At 40.2% G+C, this 18,131-nt stretch overlaps 1 protein-coding gene and 2 long non-coding RNA genes across 18 annotated transcripts in view; 1 reads left to right on the forward strand and 2 right to left on the reverse strand.

Annotated features, from left to right (window-relative positions):
• Nucleotides 1-14,322, forward strand: part of TNFRSF11B (TNF receptor superfamily member 11b) — a 28,535-nt gene extending 14,213 nt beyond the window's left edge. Inside the window, exons 2-5 of the mRNA XM_036120270.2 lie at nucleotides 5,359-5,728; nucleotides 9,318-9,509; nucleotides 11,120-11,344; nucleotides 13,109-14,322. Coding sequence (XP_035976163.1) covers nucleotides 5,359-5,728; nucleotides 9,318-9,509; nucleotides 11,120-11,344; nucleotides 13,109-13,497 — 1,176 coding nt within the window. The 3' untranslated portion in view covers nucleotides 13,498-14,322. The remainder of the gene's footprint in view (nucleotides 1-5,358; nucleotides 5,729-9,317; nucleotides 9,510-11,119; nucleotides 11,345-13,108) is intronic.
• On the reverse strand, nucleotides 498-4,586 carry LOC144381707 (uncharacterized). Its single transcript, XR_013447477.1, has 3 exons — nucleotides 4,484-4,586; nucleotides 3,879-3,968; nucleotides 498-1,277 (listed from the first exon to the last, which is right to left on the reverse strand). It is a non-coding gene; the product is annotated as an uncharacterized LOC144381707 (long non-coding RNA).
• The window catches only part of LOC118553314 (uncharacterized), a 257,392-nt gene continuing 249,054 nt past the window's right edge, over nucleotides 9,794-18,131 (reverse strand). For 13 of the 16 annotated variants that reach the window (XR_013447726.1, XR_013447725.1, XR_013447715.1 and 10 more), the window contains 3 exons: nucleotides 13,164-13,193; nucleotides 12,158-12,325; nucleotides 9,794-11,354 (listed from right to left, as the gene is read on the reverse strand). This is a non-coding gene — a long non-coding RNA (uncharacterized LOC118553314). Of the gene's footprint in view, nucleotides 11,355-12,157; nucleotides 12,326-13,163; nucleotides 13,282-15,415; nucleotides 15,493-18,131 lie in introns of all 16 variants that reach the window. The other 3 variants (XR_013447728.1, XR_013447727.1, XR_013447729.1) reach the window with 3 other exon arrangements.

Raw genomic sequence — 18,131 nt, forward strand, 5'->3', positions numbered from 1 at the left:
GAAAGTGTATTCTTCTTTTGCCCTTTAGGATGAAGCATACACCAGTAGAGAAAACCATCTGAGAAATTTCTATCTTGGTAGCTTTGGACCACTATGTGCTAGTCTTAGTACAAAGAAAAAAAGCCAGTGTCAGTTCATCTGGACTTGAGGAAGGCTTTGGTTGATCTTTCATGATCTCCTAACTCTATGCTCTTGGGTCTAAATGAAAAATAAGCACATCAGGTCTTACTCTTAGACTATGCATGAAGGCTTATAGCATAAGTGAGAGCATTTGGTAAGTGTTAAAGAATTTGACCAAAAAACAAGATTATATGGCACGTGCTCTGGGTTTGAATTCTGCTTCCACTAATGACTGTGACCTAGGGCAGTTATTTACTCACTGTAAGACTCACTTTTGTAGCTGGTAGAAACTTAACGATAATAATAATAAAACATTCTAATGTAGGTACAAACCAAAATATTATAAAGGTTATTTTTAATTCTACTGCCTATCACAGAGTAGAGATTTGATGCACACACGTTTGAATGGAATAGACAAAACAGAATTCCATCTTCATATTGTCCATTTTTTGTTACCTGCACATACCGTTACCATACCACTCTACCTCTTACATATGGAGAATGCCAATTAGAGATTTTGTATGTTTGGGACTAAGAGTTAGATGATTAACAAGAAAATCAATTAAAACATTTAATAATAAAAATTATACACATATATCGGAAACTAAAACATTTAAATAAACATTCATTCACCCGTATTTCGAGAGTTGGCCAAGGCTTTTCCTGGAATCTGTGTTTGCTCCCTGAAGTCCTATGCTGTCTTTCTTACAAAACCCTGTTCTATTACGTATGGCCCATCCATTTCAATTTTGGCACTTAAAAGACATTTATGAAACAAACTGATTATTCTAGACGTTTACCCCATTTTGTTTTTACAGTTGTCTCAGCTACTCCAAATTCTGTAGTACATTTTTGTTTTTTTTTGCTTCTTTGTGGCTCATCTTTATCAAGTCATTCCCAAAGCATTTTCCTAGAAAAATAATAATTTTTTCACACCCATGTTGATTAATTTACATAATATTTAACTGAATTACTTAAGGATAGTTACAGCTGTAGCATAAACAGATACATACATACAACTAGCATGAACAGATTCAGCAACAAACATACAACTGACTTTCGTGAGGGACCAACTCCGCGGTAAGAGCAGATAAAAGACGGCATGTCAGAGGAGGAGGGATAGCTGGGAATTCAGGTCACTGGGGCATCCGTTGGTTCTACAGAGGGAGTAGAAGGCATGGGTGAGTGTGAAAAGTGGAGATTGGAAAAAGAGCGTTCTGCTGTCCAAAGTGGTTTCACAAATAAAACAGTGGAGCAAGAAGTAGGAAGGGAGTTAAAGCAAGACATTTATTTCCAAGCCTATTAGCTAATTAAATGCTGTCAAACCACAGAATATTTTTTTTAAAGATTTTATTTATTTATTTGTCAGAGAGAGAGAGAGAGAGAGAGAGAGAGAGCAGGAGCAGGGGGGAGGGGCAGAGGGAGAAGCAGGCTCTCCACTGAGCAGGGAGCCTGATGCGGGGCTCAGTCCCAGGACCCAGGGATCATGACCTGAGCTAAAGGCAGATGCTTAAGTGACTGAGCCACCCAGGCGCCCCAGACCAGAGAATATTATAATGGTAGCTAGAATGGGCTTTGGAGAACAACGATTCAACTCACTCACCACCATCCTCTACTAACATTTTATAGATGAGGAAAGATGGTTGGGTTGAAATAGAAAATTCTTTAACCACTGTCCGCCATTAAAAATGGAAGGAGAAGGACAAAATTATCAGAGATGGCGCTTTAAGTGTCTTTTCAAGGAGAAGTGCACTGGGGCTTCGGGAAAACCAGGCGGGGTAGCACTAGGTTGGAGGACTCCCAGATGCCCTCAAGCACAAGTGGTCTAGACCAAAGGATGGACGCATAGGGAATGGGAGGAGGAAGAAAGAAAAAATAAAGAGAAAAATCCCATTTAATTTTTCTTTAAAAGCCAAACATAAAACACCCAAAGCAGAGTGGCCCCTTCTACAGAGAGCACTTTAGGCTTCTGCCGACACACCTGTGCACATGTCCTAGCCTTCACAGATGTTTGTCAGCGGTTATGCATTTTACAGAGAAATTTATTTTTGAATTCTCATGGATTTTAAATACTATCAGCTGACAAAGGAGATGGAGCCAGTGTTAAGATGATGTGTCCTCCTATGGCATCTTTTTCATTGCTTTTCCAGGAAATGCTGAAGAAAGTAAGAGACAGGACTGAGATGAAGAGCTCTATTGATCTTGCCCATCCTCTGTCCAGTAGCTGGTTCCAGAAATTCTGTGTGGGAACTGGGGCTAACCAGAGATTGAGACCTACCCGTCCATGTTCGGCCACACAGTTCTGTCTTTTTACCAAAGTGGAAAATTTTCAAATAAAACACAGAGGCCCAATAGAAGTTGCTAAAAACAAGTTATTTTGCAGTTCCTCATGGCTTTCTGATTTTTTAAAAATATAAATGATAATCCCATGCCTTGGAGAATCCCATGCCTTGGAGAAATTACCTTCACTAATCTAATCCTTAAGTCAACCTTATTTATTTATTTCTCTGTGGATTCCTTTCACCTCAACTTCCCTGTATTTTGAAGAAATGGCAACTAATTTCCAAAGCATGGTTTCTGGAAACCAACAGTGTCATGTCCAATTGCCTAGAAAAATATAAATTGCATCAGCTTTCTTGGTCAGATCTTCAATTTGTGTGGCTCCTTCTAGTGAGGAACACAAGCACCATCTTGGGGGTCGGTGGTTCCCATACCATCCTCATCACTTCTTGGTAAGGGAGGAAAGAGTCAGCTGATGAGTAAATGGGCACAACTGAGCCATGTTGTGGGAAAGGGGGACTGATGGGGAGTCAGGCTGGAGGAAGTTTTAGGAATTCCAGTCCTACCGAGATGGGGCTCACTCAGCAGTAGCACAGAGGACAAAGGTGTCCCTTTGCACCTCAGAGTCAAGGCTCTTGAAAGTGACATGATCTTTAAAAATGGTCTTTCAGGAAATCAAAGGTGAACAGCAAGAGAAAAAAGCATTTCTCCTTGCTTCCATGTGTCTGCAAGTTGCATCAGGAAAACTTCATTCCCTAGCTTTGAAGATTTTAGAAATATTTAAGCCAAATCCACACAAGGGGCCTTGAGAGAGGTAGCATAAACCATTCAAGTGACCAAGTAGCCACCAAGCTTTTCCATCTTGCTCTGTTTCCTTCGAAACACTGATTGCTACTTGTAATTATTTATTTCTTCACTTCTTTGCCATCTACCCCTCGCTAGACTGAGCTCCTTCAAGGCAACAACCATCTTTGTTTTGTGCACCACTATATGCTAAGTTCCTTCTACAGTGCCTGGTGCACAGTGGGTACTCACCAAATGTGTGTTGAATGAATAAATAGATTCCAAATTTCTGAAAGATTCAGAGCAAACCAGTTTCCACCCACTACTGGTTCATTTCTTCTTTCTACTAATGTTGATGAACTTTTAGCCAATAGAAAGCCCCAGAGAAATTCAAGAACATATTTTCTCTAGAAACCCTCAGGTCACGAGGGTGTCTTGAGAAGATCCCCAGAGCAGCCCTGATTTTGCGTTGTATTCTTTTTGTTGGTTAGGAGTCCTTTACCTCACAGGACTCTGAAAATTCTCTTGGTTCCAAAGTCCATAGCCTGAGGTGAGATATTTTGTTCTTTTCTTCTGGTTTATCAGCTCATATTAGGTCTAGTCAGCCCTGACGCTTGTCATGTTCCAGTAAGAAGTGAATGTGTTGTTAATTAGATGAAAATGCCCAAATGCTTATGAAAAGGGCCATTCTTTACCTTTGTCACTCCGAATTCAAAAGGGAGTGCTGTTTCCCTAGCTCCCATGCTTTTCCCAGGTCAAGGGGCTTCTGTGGGATTTCCTGTGTTCTATAAAGAAGAGAAGTTTGGAAAAAATTATTGTGTTTGGTCTGCCACCTCCCCACAGCCTGAAAATAGTCAGTGTTGATCCCTGTACCATAAACAAACAATAAAAACCAAATAAACCACCCCCTACACACAAACAACACTGTTTCTTAGCATGTGATTTCTGTAATTAGTGTGAAGAACTAATTCCATGTTCCCTTGAAGATCTAGAATACAAGACAGAGCACCCAGTTGGAGCTGTCCTCCCAAGAAGGACCCTCACTCACGAAATTTTCTCTCCTGCTGTACTGGACCTCTTCCTGACATTATGTATAGAAACTTCTGAAACCCTGCCTGTTCCCTGAGGTTTTTCCTAATCAACCTGAAAAGAGGTGGTCCTTTAATTTTCTTGACATCATTTACCTATAAGAGTCAAGACTGGACCATATGATGTTCTGGAAGAAATATCAGTCTTAAAATTCTAGGAATTTTTCCATGAATTGCAGGCTCCATGAGGACAGGGTGTATGTCTCACTTACCAGCATATTCCTGGTGCATTCCTGGTAGGCATTCAGTGCATAGCGGCTGCAAGAATGAATGAATGAATGAATGATCAGGATGACTGTTGATGTAAATGCAGTCTTCACACATCACCAACTCTTTCTTTCACTCTACATCAAGTCCTAAATATAGCTACAGCAACCTCCCCATTTAAATATTGTTAGTCTCCCACCCTCCATGTTTCCAATCTCTTTGACTTGCTGATTTTTTTTTTTTTACAACACTTACCTTCTAACATGCAATTTATCTGTAATATTTATTCTCTTACCCACCACCCAAGTGTATTGTATACTCCGCCAGAGCAGGGTTTCTTGACTTTTACTTAACTGCTGCATTCTAATTGCCCAGCACAGAGCTTGGCACATATTAAGGGCTCAATAGCTATTTGTGAAGCGAATAAACGAAAGAATAGTTATTGAGTATGGATTCCACGCATTGGAGTCACTGCAGGGGGGATTTTTTAAAATCCCAAATCCCAGCTGTACACCTGTGGAATCAGAATGGGTAGAGGTCTGAATCCCAGGAGTCCGCGTTTTTATCAGGGAGTCTAGGAGATTCTGGCGTAGATTCTGGATTCTGAGAACCACTAATTCATCCAGCTCATTAGTCCTGTCATCTATGACCCTGGGTTTACTTAATACAATGTGTGTTACCACCCCCATCTTGGTCTTTGAGATTAAGCTACTGGACGCAAGAATTAGGGCTTCTGAACTTCTTTCTGTGGTGCAGCCCTGTAGGCAGGAAGGTAACGAGGCTTCAGGTAGTAAAGGACTTTTTGAGTAGAACGATGCTTTTGCACAGAAGAGCCACCCTATCTCCATGCTAACGTGTTCACCGTTTCCGTCTCTCCTAGTTCCTGGACATCTCCATTAAATGGACCACCCAGGAAACCTTTCCTCCAAAGTACCTTCATTATGACCCAGAGACCTCTCGTCAGCTGATGTGTGACAAATGTCCTCCCGGCACCTCCCTAAAACAGCACTGCACAGCAAGGCGGAAGACCGTGTGCGCCCCTTGTCCCAGCCACTACTACACAGACCGATGGCACACCAGCGACGAGTGTCTGTACTGCACCCCGGTGTGCAAGGAGCTCCAGTACGTCAAGCAGGAGTGCAATCGCACCCACAATCGGGTGTGCGAGTGTGAGGAAGGGCGCTACCTGGAGCTTGAGTTCTGCCTGAAGCACAGGAGCTGTCCCCCTGGGTTTGGAGTGCTCCACGCTGGTACGCATCGCCTCTCGACATGCGGCAAAATCAATGAGATCGTAGAGTCAGGTAGTACTGAAAGTTTAAGGGAACGCTTTTGGCCTGGTGATATTGTAGGATAGCAGATTGCAAAGGTAATAGAACCTGCTAGGTACGTCCTATGGGGCTGGCTTGCTGCCAAAGGACCGTTTCTCAGAGGAATACTTTGCCACTCGGGGGCAATTTAGTGACAAATCTCCAGTGCGGCAAAAGGCTCTTTAATGAGATGCGTGATGGAGTGCTCTTTTTTAAAGGGACACACTCGGAGTCGCACTGTGTAAATAGCTGATACATACCTCTGTGCTTCCCTTCAGCCCGGACAGCTTCAGACTGCAGTGCTTTTTGACAAACATCAGAAATGATAATTGATACCAAGAGAGTAATTAGGCTGATATTAATGAGGCTCTGGAGTGCTAACAATGAGCAGTTATAATTAGTTATGTAAAAAATGAGAATGGTTAGGGGAAATGCATTTCATTATTAAAAACGAAGCTAGTTCTTCCCTTGGCATGGGCGTCGAGTGTCTGTGAGGATAAAGACCGGCAGCATCTCTTAAAATGAGCTTATTCTTTATCTTAGACAAAACAGATTGTCAAGCCAAGAGTCAGTACTTGTCTACAAACAAAGTACTTTTCTCTTCTTGCATTTTGAACAGCATAGGTTAGGGCCAGTGTGCATGTGCACTGAATCTTTTAAAGCTGCAACCCACGTTTTTTCCTACCACATTCACGAAGCTTCAATGTAGGCTGTATCCTCTTGTGGCTTGGGAAAATTAAGAATATTCACTTACTTTACTTTTTTTTTTTTTTCCCACTTTTCTGGAGGAAGTAGTAATCAGTATAGATTCTGAAGCAGAGTTTCTCACCCCCAGTGCTACTGACATTTAGGGCTGGATAATTCTTTTTGTGGGCAGCTGTCCGGTGCATTGTAGAATGTTTGGCAACATCCCTAGTCCCTAGCCACTAGAGGCCATCAGCACTGCTCCCTGAGTTATGACGACCAAAAATATCTCCAGACATTGTCAGTTGTCCCCTGGATGCCACATCCCCCCTGGTTGAGAACCACTGGCTTAGAGGACGCTCATTACTTGTAATTATTTTAACGTTCAGAAGTTGTGATACACAGAGCCTAAATTATTCGATGGCAAATATTTTAAGTTTAAAGGCATACGAAGGAAACATTCAAAAGTTGAAATCTATTTCGTTTCCTAAGTTGTGAATTGTTTAAGAATAATTACAGGAGGTGCAAATTGCATGAGTGTCCCTTAAAATGTCTCTAGCATGAGTATTTGAGGGAGAAATGGGTGACACTTCCTAGCGTTTATTGGATGATGCTTTGGGATTCAAAACCTAAACCAAATTGTAGGGGGCGTCAAACTCACCCAACAAAACCAAATCCGTTTAATTCAATTCAGTTCAGTTGTATATGCAGAAAAATTAATTAAGCAGGGACTCTACAGCTTGGAAACTAGAAAAATTTGGAAAATAATGGAAATGGCAAGGAATTTTATCACATCAGCATGAAAATTTGTTTAGGGAATGAAGCAAGCAGGCAGCCAGAAGACAGACAAAGAGACACATTTTATTTTGCGCTACCACAGTGGGGCTTGCTTACTTACCTCTCCCTCCCTAAAAACCCACAGGGCAGAGTTCCTCATGGAAAATAAGAGGTTTCCAGTCCAAAGAGAACGAAGGACTATGCAGTGTTATTCCAAAAAGTATTAACCATTCCTTGCTGCTGTCGTTTTGAAGTCAGATTGTCTCCTTTCTATGTTTTACCTACTCCCATCTGTCTGTGTGTCCTGTCATTCCGATGTCCTTCCGTACGGCTGGCATGGTGACATCCTCAACGGGAGAGCAGAGCTCCTCTCCTCATTATAGTATCTCCCATTTTGCCTGTCAGGTTATACCGTTTACATTTCCATGGATATTAATAAAGCAAAGTCATTTACTTAGATAGGTAAATCTTTTTTTACAGAAAGTTCTAACAACGATAAAAGAGGGAAGTCCTGTTCAGAAAGGTCATTGTTGAAAGCCTCCCAAATGTTTCAGAAACTTTACCTTCCATTATTCTTGGATTCTGTTTGTTAAAGAACTTTACAAGCTCCATTACCTGAAAGAATGTCTTGTATCGTTGACCTTCTCATCCAGATGCATGGCGCAACCCAAGCCTTCAGCATGTATCTGAAGAATGATAAGATTCTTCTTTGTGCAGTGACAGAATACTATGGAGTCAAATACCTCTGCTTATGATATTGTAGGAACTGGTGTGCATTTGGATCCCATTGAAGGAGAGAGGTGTAGTAAGAAAGTATTAAACAAAACAAAACAAAAAAATTAGAACCCTATGTAAAGTTTTTCCTAACACAATGTCACTGCAATGCTGGAAATGGCATGGGAAAGATTCAGACCATGGTTAGCCCCTTCCTCTTTTTTTTTTTGCCAGCCCTTTGTCATTTTTACTGATCAGTGCATCATCCATCCCTTTAGAAGAAGCAGGAGCTGAAACTAGAACCAAACTGTTTTGCTCTTTCTTTCTTTCTTCTGGTCTTGATACAATGAGGTGGGGAGTTTGAATTTTTAATAAATGAAGTTTATTAACTTTCTGTAGCTTTCATTTGTCCCTTTTGTATTTGTTATCTCGCCTGAGCCAGAATTGGCCTGGAAAACTATTTGAATATTGAAGTCTGCATCTGTTCAACTAGCTTACACTAGATGGAGGTATTTTCATATGCAAATACACTGTAATGTGTAATTTGGCTGCGCATAACAGAGTCAAGGGTTTGAGGGTATTTATCTTTAGTTGTTGACTGGTTCAAGTTTTTCTAACCAGCGAGTTCTCCAAACTTATCAAGTATCTTTCCACCATGAAATAAAATGCCCTTGCAATCACCCTTCCCTGAAATTTTAACGACTGTGCTCTTTTAAAACTCAATAGTTTAAGCAAACGGTTTATCATCTCCCATTTACTGTGTAGCTTAACTGCAGGCTTACGCTTTTGAGTCAGTGACCAACTTTATTGCCACCTTCAAAAGTTTATTATAATGTTGTAAATTTTTACTTCTCAAGGTTAGCATTACTTATGAGTTGCTTCACAATTAGGTTTCAGGAAAGACAGGACTTCAGGAGGCACCGATTGGAATTTAACAACCCAGCGTTCAGTGGGTACTGATTTCAAAGAATGCTATTATGGCAGACACACAGCAGTTATCTTCATGATTTTCCAGAAAGAAATGTGTGAAGAATCTGGCTGAAAACCTCACCGATGCTTGAGCACAGGCAGGACAAATGAACACCCTTACTGTTTCCTTTCCTCTCATTTCGTGTTTTGTAGGTAACAGCAAAACACACTTGTGTTTGTATTACAGGGAAGGGAGACTGCTGAGGGGCTGCTAACTGTAGAGGTTTCCTTCTCTGTCTAATGAAGTGAAAAATGCTTGAAGTTTTGTGCAACATGATAGTAGCAGTAAAAACCAAGTGGAAAGTCTTTCCAAAACGGTCTTAAGAGGAACTGTCTGCTGTGAAAGTATTTGAGAAGAAAGTGCTAAATTGCTTGGTATTTTCTGTAGGAACCCCAGAGCGAAATACAGTTTGCAAAAGATGTCCAGATGGGTTCTTCTCGAATGAGACGTCATCTAAAGCACCCTGTAGAAAACACACCAACTGCAGTGCATTTGGTCTCCTTCTAACTCAGAAAGGAAATGAAACTCATGACAATGTATGTTCTGGAAACAGTGAATCGACTCAAAAATGTGGAATAGGTAATTATATTTCAAAATGTCAGCCTTTGTACCACCTCTGAATTGAATGCAAGATCCTCTGGCTAGCTTCTTAGAGAACCATATTTTTCCATTCTTGAATGTTAACCGGCTACGACTATTCTCTGCCTCACTAAGACCACAAGTCACAATCTCTCCAGAGGTCTCACCTTGTCATGATCGTGCTCCCAAACTTGACTTTCTCCCTTTTACACTTGAATCAAATCTTACCCATGGGGAAAGGGGTTGTGTAAAGATTATGTCTAAGGCCAAATTATCAGTCCGAATTGTAGAGTTTTTGGTAAATCATACATTTTTATTACTTTTAAGAATAAAAACAGGAAAAAAAAAAGAATAAAAACTGGCAACCAAGAAGCATCGTGACGTAAACTGGTAACAAATCAGACAGTGCAAACCTGGCTTTGTTACCTGTGGTGTTACTGCCTCGACTGCACAGAAGTGATCAGTTCCCCTGATTGTCCTAAACTCTGTATTCACGAAGGGTCACTAGCTCCAAGCTCATTATGTGACTGCATCCCGTAGTGGTGTCATTCCTACCACTAGACTAATCTCAGACCTTCTATCAAGGATGCATCACACCAAAGATGACCTGCCTTTTATCATTTAACCAGCTTGACTCCCCCCAAGCATCTTTTCGTATGACATAGAAGAATATGAAACATAGGAATGCGGGCTGAGATATTTAAGATTCACACCCAGTTCCAACATGTTTTCACCCTGTAATCCGAATCTTCGACAAGTCATTTAGCCTTTCTGTTTTCCTAGTCAAACAATGGGATGAGGGAAGGAGTGATAAGAGGAGCGACTTCTAACTTTAACACTCTATTTAATTCATTTTTAGTTTTATTTTTATCATTCATTGAGCACTTACTATGTGCCAGGTACTTCTGCTATATGAGCTTTAATCTTTACAAAAACACTGTGAAGTTTGCTCAGGTTCAGGATAGGTGGTGAAGTGGCAGTCAGAATTCAAAGCCAGGTCTGATGAATCTGAAGACAAACTCTTAATCTATCCAGACACTCAGGCCATTGTACCTCTTTTCTAAATGGCATATTTTTTTGTGTTGATTATTTTCCCACTTAATGTATGCTTATACATCCATCTCCGTCCTTGTTCTCAAAGGTAAACTATGTGTTTATGTGTGTGCAGAAAACAGTATACTACTCTAGGTTACTTTTCATGCTCCTCTAAAGACAGTAATTATATTTGTTTTGACATTGATCTTGAAGTAACCTGTGGATGCTAGCTAACCCTTTAACGGGATATTTAATATTTACATTAAAATATGTGAATGTGTATATCGAGACACAGAATTTTTTGCTGCAATTTATTTATAGCAATGTTTTCATTAGACATTTGTTAAATTCTCTCCCCTAAATGCCCTAAAAGAACATTAGAAAGGACATAAGCCCAGTTGGGTTGACAATCTGCCACTAAGACCAGCCAACAGAGGGTTGATTTTATCCGAACTTCACATTTTAACACATTTGATTTTGAAAAACCCCGATTGTGTTGGCTTATTTATTTATTGCCCACTAGACTTCCAAGAATCCAGTTGCTAAGTAAATCTTCTTGGTTTTCCCACCTTTAGACGTCACCCTGTGTGAGGAGGCATTCTTCAGGTTTGCTGTTCCTACAAAGTTCACCCCTAATTGGCTCAGTGTCCTGGTCGACAATTTGCCGGGCACCAGAGTAAACGTAGAGAGCGTAGAGAGGATAAAACGGCGACACAGCCCACAAGAGCAAACTTTCCAGCTCCTGAAGTTATGGAAGCATCAAAACAAAGATCAAGATATGTTCAAGAAGATCTTCCAAGGTATGGTAACCTGAAATAAACAAATCAAGCAGAAATCACACCTATTTATCATAAACAAGAAGACTATGTACCTGTTTAGTTGTGTGGACAATGTTTCCCTTTGGGAATTACTATTGGACTAAAATGTTTTCACCAAGCAGTGTTATAGAAGATATCCCTAGAGCAGTCGTGCAAGGTTTTATTCTCACCTCCTCCACACCCCGACTGCTTTTTAAAGTATATGGAACATTCTAAAACAAGAGACAGTCCATTTCAATACAGGACTAGACCTCAGGAATTCCACCTCTAGATCCCTTAGCAGTTTTATTAGCATCCCCTCTGGCCTACCTAGATGTTCTTTAAACACTTTGGATCTTATCTTGCATTTCCACCAAGAAGCTGTGTTGTATTTATTTGTATTTATTTGGTAATTCTGTCCAGAGGGCCTCCAAGTGTCTTACAGATGTCCTCTCGTTAATCCTAACAGCATAGCCTATTTTTAAAATTACCATTTTAATAGCATATGTTGTGAGGATTAATGAGATGAGGTCTGTAAAGTGTTTGAGCTTCTTAGAGAAAAGGGCTAGTTAAAACCAAGTACTCTCATGTTTTAGACTTTTATAAAAAAAGTCTCCTTTAGAAACTGTGTGTGTGTGTGTGTTATGATGGGAAAGAATCCAAGGGGAAAAGGAAGTTTCATGCAGTGTGGACTGTAAGCTTTAGGATATACAGTCGAAAGAGTTCTGACTTCAGTTAGCATTGGGAGCACCTGCCAGAAAGGAGGAGGAAGATTTTCATAATGCAGACAAAGTGAGAAACCCATCTGCTCTTTACCTGTAGTTAGATGACCAAAGAGTCCTATACTTCCCAAAAAGCCTCAAACATCTGAAACTGAGGCCTGTTATGTTAGGAGACTTAAGATTTTTGACTTTCACTTGTGCAGAGTAAAGTTTTCTTCTGTTTTTGGCAAATAAAATGTATTCTTTGAAAGTATAATTAGCCCTGAAGCAGGAAGAAAAGGGCGGGGGGGAAGAGATGGGATAAGAGAATCAGAGACTGTTAGAATTGGAAGGGGCCAAATTCTCTATTTTATAAATAAGCACATTTCAGTCCAAAAAGATGAACTGACTTGCCTTAGGGCTCACAGACAGCAAATGACTCATGTCATTAATGGAAATGTTAGATACCCCCTCTTATGTTTATGTCCCAGCTCATTACTGAAATATTCTCTAGGCCATATGAATCCTACCATTCTTTGTCCTCATTCTACTGAGTTTTTCAGATCTCCTCCTCCTCCATAGTAATCCTCTGGTGCTATTTATTAAAGACCATTTGTCACACCCGACTCTTCAAATGAGGTATATATCACATAACCACTAATGAAAGTTTATATTACAAAATGGCTAAGTCGAATACTTTATTCCTATTTTTCTGAAATGTTATCGTTTTAATTTTTCCAGTTTTTCTTAGAAAACTGAGGGTGATGTGTCTATAGTTTTCTACTGTTCATTTCCAAAATTAGGGCTTTTCACAAAGCTCTGCTGGATGCCTAGAATACATAAAGCACATTACCCTTTATAACACGAAATAATATTCAACTCAGTTCTCACAAATGACTAGCATCACTTAGCCCTCCCCTCCGCCATAAAAAGGAAGGGGAAGGTTATCCTTAAAATAAATTTATGAAGTTCTGGGAGAAGCTCCTTCTGCCTCACGGTCGTTTTGTGGTGGTGGCTTTAGAATATCCATTATGTGACCGTCTCTCCGGGCTTTTGCTTGTCGCAGATATCGACCTGTGTGAAAACAGCGTACAGCGGCACATTGGACACACAAACCTCACCTTCGAGCAGCTCCGGACCTTGATGGAAAGCTTGCCGGGGAAGAAAGTCACAACAGAAGACATTGAGAAGACGTTGAAGGCGTGCAAATCAAGTGAGCAGATTCCGAAGCTGCTCAGCCTGTGGAGAATAAAAAATGGCGACCAAGACACCCTGAAGGGCTTAATGCATGCGCTGAAGCACTTGAAAACATACCACTTCCCCAAAACTGTCACTCAGAGCCTGAAGAAGACCATCAGGTTCCTTCACAGCTTCACCATGTACAGATTATATCAGAAGCTATTTTTAGAAATGATAGGGAGCCAGGTCCAATCAGTAAAAATAAGCTGCTTATAACCGGAAATGGTCACTGGGCTATTTCCTCACAATAGACCAGATCCAATGAATGAGTAAACTGTTTCTCAGGCACTTGAGGGGGGTACAGTGATTTCTTTCTCATCTCCAAGGACTAGATTTGGCCACAGGGCACAAAAAGAAAGAATGGTGTGGAGAAAGAACTAACATCTCCCCCAAAAGTTCAATAAACCCCAAATAGTTTATCCAACTGATAGATCTGGTCCCGTATCTACTGACTATATTTTCCCTTATTACTGCTCGCAGTAATTCAACTGGAAATAAGAAACTAGATCCATTGTGCCTTACTAAATATGGGAATGTCTAACTTAAATAGCTTTGAGATTTCAGCTGTGCTAGAGGCTTTTATTAGAAAGCCATATTTTTTTTCTGTAAAAGTTACTAATATATCTATAACACTATTACAGTATTTCTATTTATATTCATTCAGATATAAGGTTTGTACATATTATCATCCTAAAGGGAAATTGTGTAAGACAATTTTAGAAAGAAAAATATATATTCTGTTTATTATAATGACAAATGAGAGATAAAATATATTTTTTAATGGAAAGTTTATAGCATTTCTTAATAGGTACTGCCATTCTTCCTGTGTGGAGTGTTTTTGTAATGTACTTTTACCTGTATAAGCTGTAATATCATTTTATAGAAAATGCATTATTTAGTCAATTATTTAATGTTGGAAAGTGTATGAAATATAAATTATCTGAATATTAGATGCTCTGAGAAATTGAATGTACTTTATTTAAAAGATTTTATGTTTTTACTATCTAAACAACATCATTAAAGTTTTCAAATTATTTTTCATTGCTTTTCCTCTTGCTTTTATTTGAATCGGACGTTAATGGGTCTGAGGTTTCACAGTTTTTCCTGTTCTTTTATCAGGACCACCTGAGAATTGTTAAAAATGCAGATTCCTGGACCAATTTATTGAGAAACTGAGGAGGAGGGCAGAAACCTGCATTCTTAATAAATTCCAAAGTAACTCTTACTACATTGAAATTGGAGAATTTCTGAAGTCAAGCTTAGTATACGGGCGGTGCAAACCACTTACAACCGCACGGCTAGCAGCGAGAGACCAAACTCGTTTTATTTTGGTTGCAAGTAATGGAAACTGGCACTACTTAGTTTAAGAAAATAATTGGAAGGGTGGGGTATTGGGTTGAATGATGGTGCTCTCCCAAAATATCTTAGCCTGTGAACGTTACCTTATTTAGAAAAAGGGTTTTGTAGATGTAATTAAGGATCTTGAGATGAGGAAATCATCTTGGTGGGCTCTAAATCCAACGGCAAGTGTCTTTATAAGAGACACACAAAGGGGAAAGACAGAGAAGATGTGCAGACAGAGGTAGAGATGGGAGTGATGAAGCCTTAAGCCAAGGAACCCAGGGAAGACAGGGAACAAATTCTCCCCCAGAGCCTCTGCGGGGAGTACAGCACTGCTGACAACTTCATCTTGGACTTCTGGCCTCCAGAGCTATGACAGAATTAGTATCTTTATTAATGTTTATTAATGAAAGAATTAATGTTTTCAGCCACTCAGTGTGTGGTAATTTGCCGCAACAACTATAGAAAACGAATACAGGTTGTATCCAAGCCTCAGAAATAACAGAATGAAAATAACTGTGGGCCCCTTGGGGGCAGAATTTCCTACACTTTCTCCTCAGTCTTTCATTCCTGTATCTTTCAGTTCAAAATTTCACATTCCTGGGATAGAGACTCTGGTTGTCCTAGATTGGGACTGGTGTAAAGACGTGGCCAGTGCGCGTCTGTCTTTTTCAGTTGCAATTCCCAAGAAGGGGATATCACTGTGAACAGGGTCTATTCCATCCCATCATTGTGTAGGCTACAAAGGTAAGACTATGACTTAGAGTACAACGTTGGTGCTGATCAACCCTACCTTTGTGAAATCACATCCAGTTATGGACACTTTGACAGAAGGGCAGATCTAGGTAAATACCACACAAACTCATAAATCTGGGGAAATAAAAAGCAGAGGTGAAGTCAAGAGGCTCAAACCCAGAGACTCAGAATCCCAACGTGGCAATACTTGAAGTGAAAAAAATTGTGGGAATTAAGTGCTGAGGGTATAAGCAGCAGAACAGGAGTTAACATTAGGAGCCTTCACTCCCCCTTCAGAGGCTCTAGTTCTTCCACCAAAGTTCCTATTTACAGAAAATGAAATGGTCTCCTCGCACCAACTAGGCTTGAGAAACATCTGAAAGTTAATGGCATCAAGTATAAATCACTGAAATGCCAGTTTCACTGGCTTCCCTGGTTGCTACTCTGCGTTCACTCTACCTCAACCTTCTCCTCCAAGGGAAATAGGGTATGTGACTTCATGTCCATTTCTCTTTTTCTTAAAACTTACAATTTTAAAACAGCTTTAGATTTACAGAATCACTAAAAAGATAGTATAAAGTATCCCTAGTGAGCTGTTTTGTAAAATGTGACTCAATTTCAGTCTTTCTGATGTTTTTTCATGAACAGACTGATGTTAAGGATCTGGGGGAAGAATATCATGTAGGTAATGGCCCTTCTCACATCATATCAGGTGCCAGTGCTATCAGCATGACTAATTACTGTTGATATTAACCTTTGTTACTGAGTTAATTTCTATATAAGATGTGAGATACACACTGAAGCCCCCCCGGCCTTCTTTACTTATGGTCCTCCAGTTGTTCCAACATGATTTCTTTTTTTTTCTTAAAGATTTTACTTATTTGAGAGAGAAAGAGAGAGCATATGAGAGGGGGGAGGGTCAGAGGGAGAAGCAGACTCCACACTGAGCAGGGAGCCTGATGCGGGACTCAATCTCGGGACTCCAGGATCATGACCTGAGCTGAAGGCAGTTGCTTAACCAACTGAGCCACCCAGGTGCCCCCCAACATGATTTCTTGAAAAGACTAGCATTTCTCCATTTAATTGCCCTTGCATCTTTGTTAAAAATCAGTTGATTATATTTGTGTGGGTCTATTTCTGGATTCTCTGTTCTGTTCCATTTATCTGTAAATCTATCCTTCCACCAATACCACACTCTCTTAATTATTTGCACTTTATAGTAAAGCTGAAAATTATTTCTGATGATTACTCTGTCACGTGGCAGTATACTGGCTTTTTCTTGCCTTTTTGTATGTCTCATAATTTTTTTTTTGTTAAAAGCCAAATGTGTTGAGTAGGTCAGGAGACAGGTAAATGGTTTATATACCTGGATATGGTCATGCCTGTCCTTCTGCTAGAACTGTAATGGAAGGCTTTGCATTAATTCAGTTAGTAATTCACTAATTCATTCTTTCTTTTCTTTCTTTCTTTCTTTCTTTCTTTCTTTCTTTCTTTCTTTCTTTCTTTCTTTCTTTCTTTCTTTCTTTCTTTCTCTTTCTTTCTTTCTTTCTTTCTTTCTTTCTTTCTTTCTTTCTTTCTTTCTTTCTTTCTTTCTTTCTTTTTCTTTCTTTCTTTCTCTTTCTTCCTTCCTTCCTTCCTCTCTTTCTTTCCCCTCCCCTCCCCTCCCCTCCTGCCTTCCCTTCCCTTCCCTTCCCTTCCCTTCCCTTCCCTTCCCTTCCCTTCCCTTCCCTTCTCTTCTCTTCTCTTCTCTTCTCTTCTCTTCTCTTCTTTTCTCTTCTCTTCTCTTTTCTCTTCTCTCTTCCTTACTTTTCTTTTTGCAATGGTTATACTCAGTGCATCAGAGATTTCAAACTCCTATAGATAGCTTGTTTTCAGGGTGGTGGATGTGTATCAGAGCAATGCCTGTTTGAGTTTTAGATCTTCCCCTTGAGCTGCTTCTCAAAAAGCTTCTGTCTACACATTCTTGTTCCTTTCCCATCCCTTGCCCAGCAGCATTTTGCTGTTACTTGTCACTTGAAGTCTGCCAGTTGTGGATTCAGCACCTAATCCTGCCCCTTGTCCCAAGAATAGACTTTTCCCCACCTTCTGTTCCCTTTCCTCAGCTGTAATGAGTGTTCACCAATGTTCTAGAGCCAGTGGGTTTTCCCTTTCCCCTGCTTCATTAATGTTTTGATTAATGCTACTGCCCCTCCCTCCAAGATCTTATGATTCTTTTTGATCTATTGATCTATTCTGTGAGTATTCAATGGGGTTCATGGAGAAAGAACGTGCAAAAGCGTTGGAGGAGGTCATCAAGTGGACATGATCACTGGTTGACCTGAGAGCTGGACACAGACAATCAGAGGCTCCTCACCTAGTCTCCTGTCCTTGGAACATAAACTCTTCCCACCATTCCCACATAATTCCTGCCCCTGTGCGTGCATAACCTCCTTTTCTCTCAACATCCCCCACCACAGCAGTGCATTTGTTACAACTGATGAACCTACACAGACACATCATTATCACCCAAAGTCTACAGTTTACATTAGGGTTCACTCTTGGTGCTGTACATCCAATCAGTTTTGTTGGTTTTTTTTTTAAGTCATGAAGGTGAATTTAGTTTGGTTTTTGTCATAACCAATTCCAGTTCTCTGCATTTCTCCCAGGAAGAAGTTAGAACTTGGTCAATTTTGCTGTTTAAAAAGTTGATGTGAAAGATTGGATGGGAATTTAAACTATCCTCATGAGTCCAGACCCACTGTGTCCTCTTGTTCATCTAGAACCTTACACAAGGT

This window comes from Halichoerus grypus, chromosome 5 (assembly GCF_964656455.1).
Source record: "Halichoerus grypus chromosome 5, mHalGry1.hap1.1, whole genome shotgun sequence".
Taxonomy (NCBI): Eukaryota; Metazoa; Chordata; class Mammalia; order Carnivora; family Phocidae; genus Halichoerus; species Halichoerus grypus.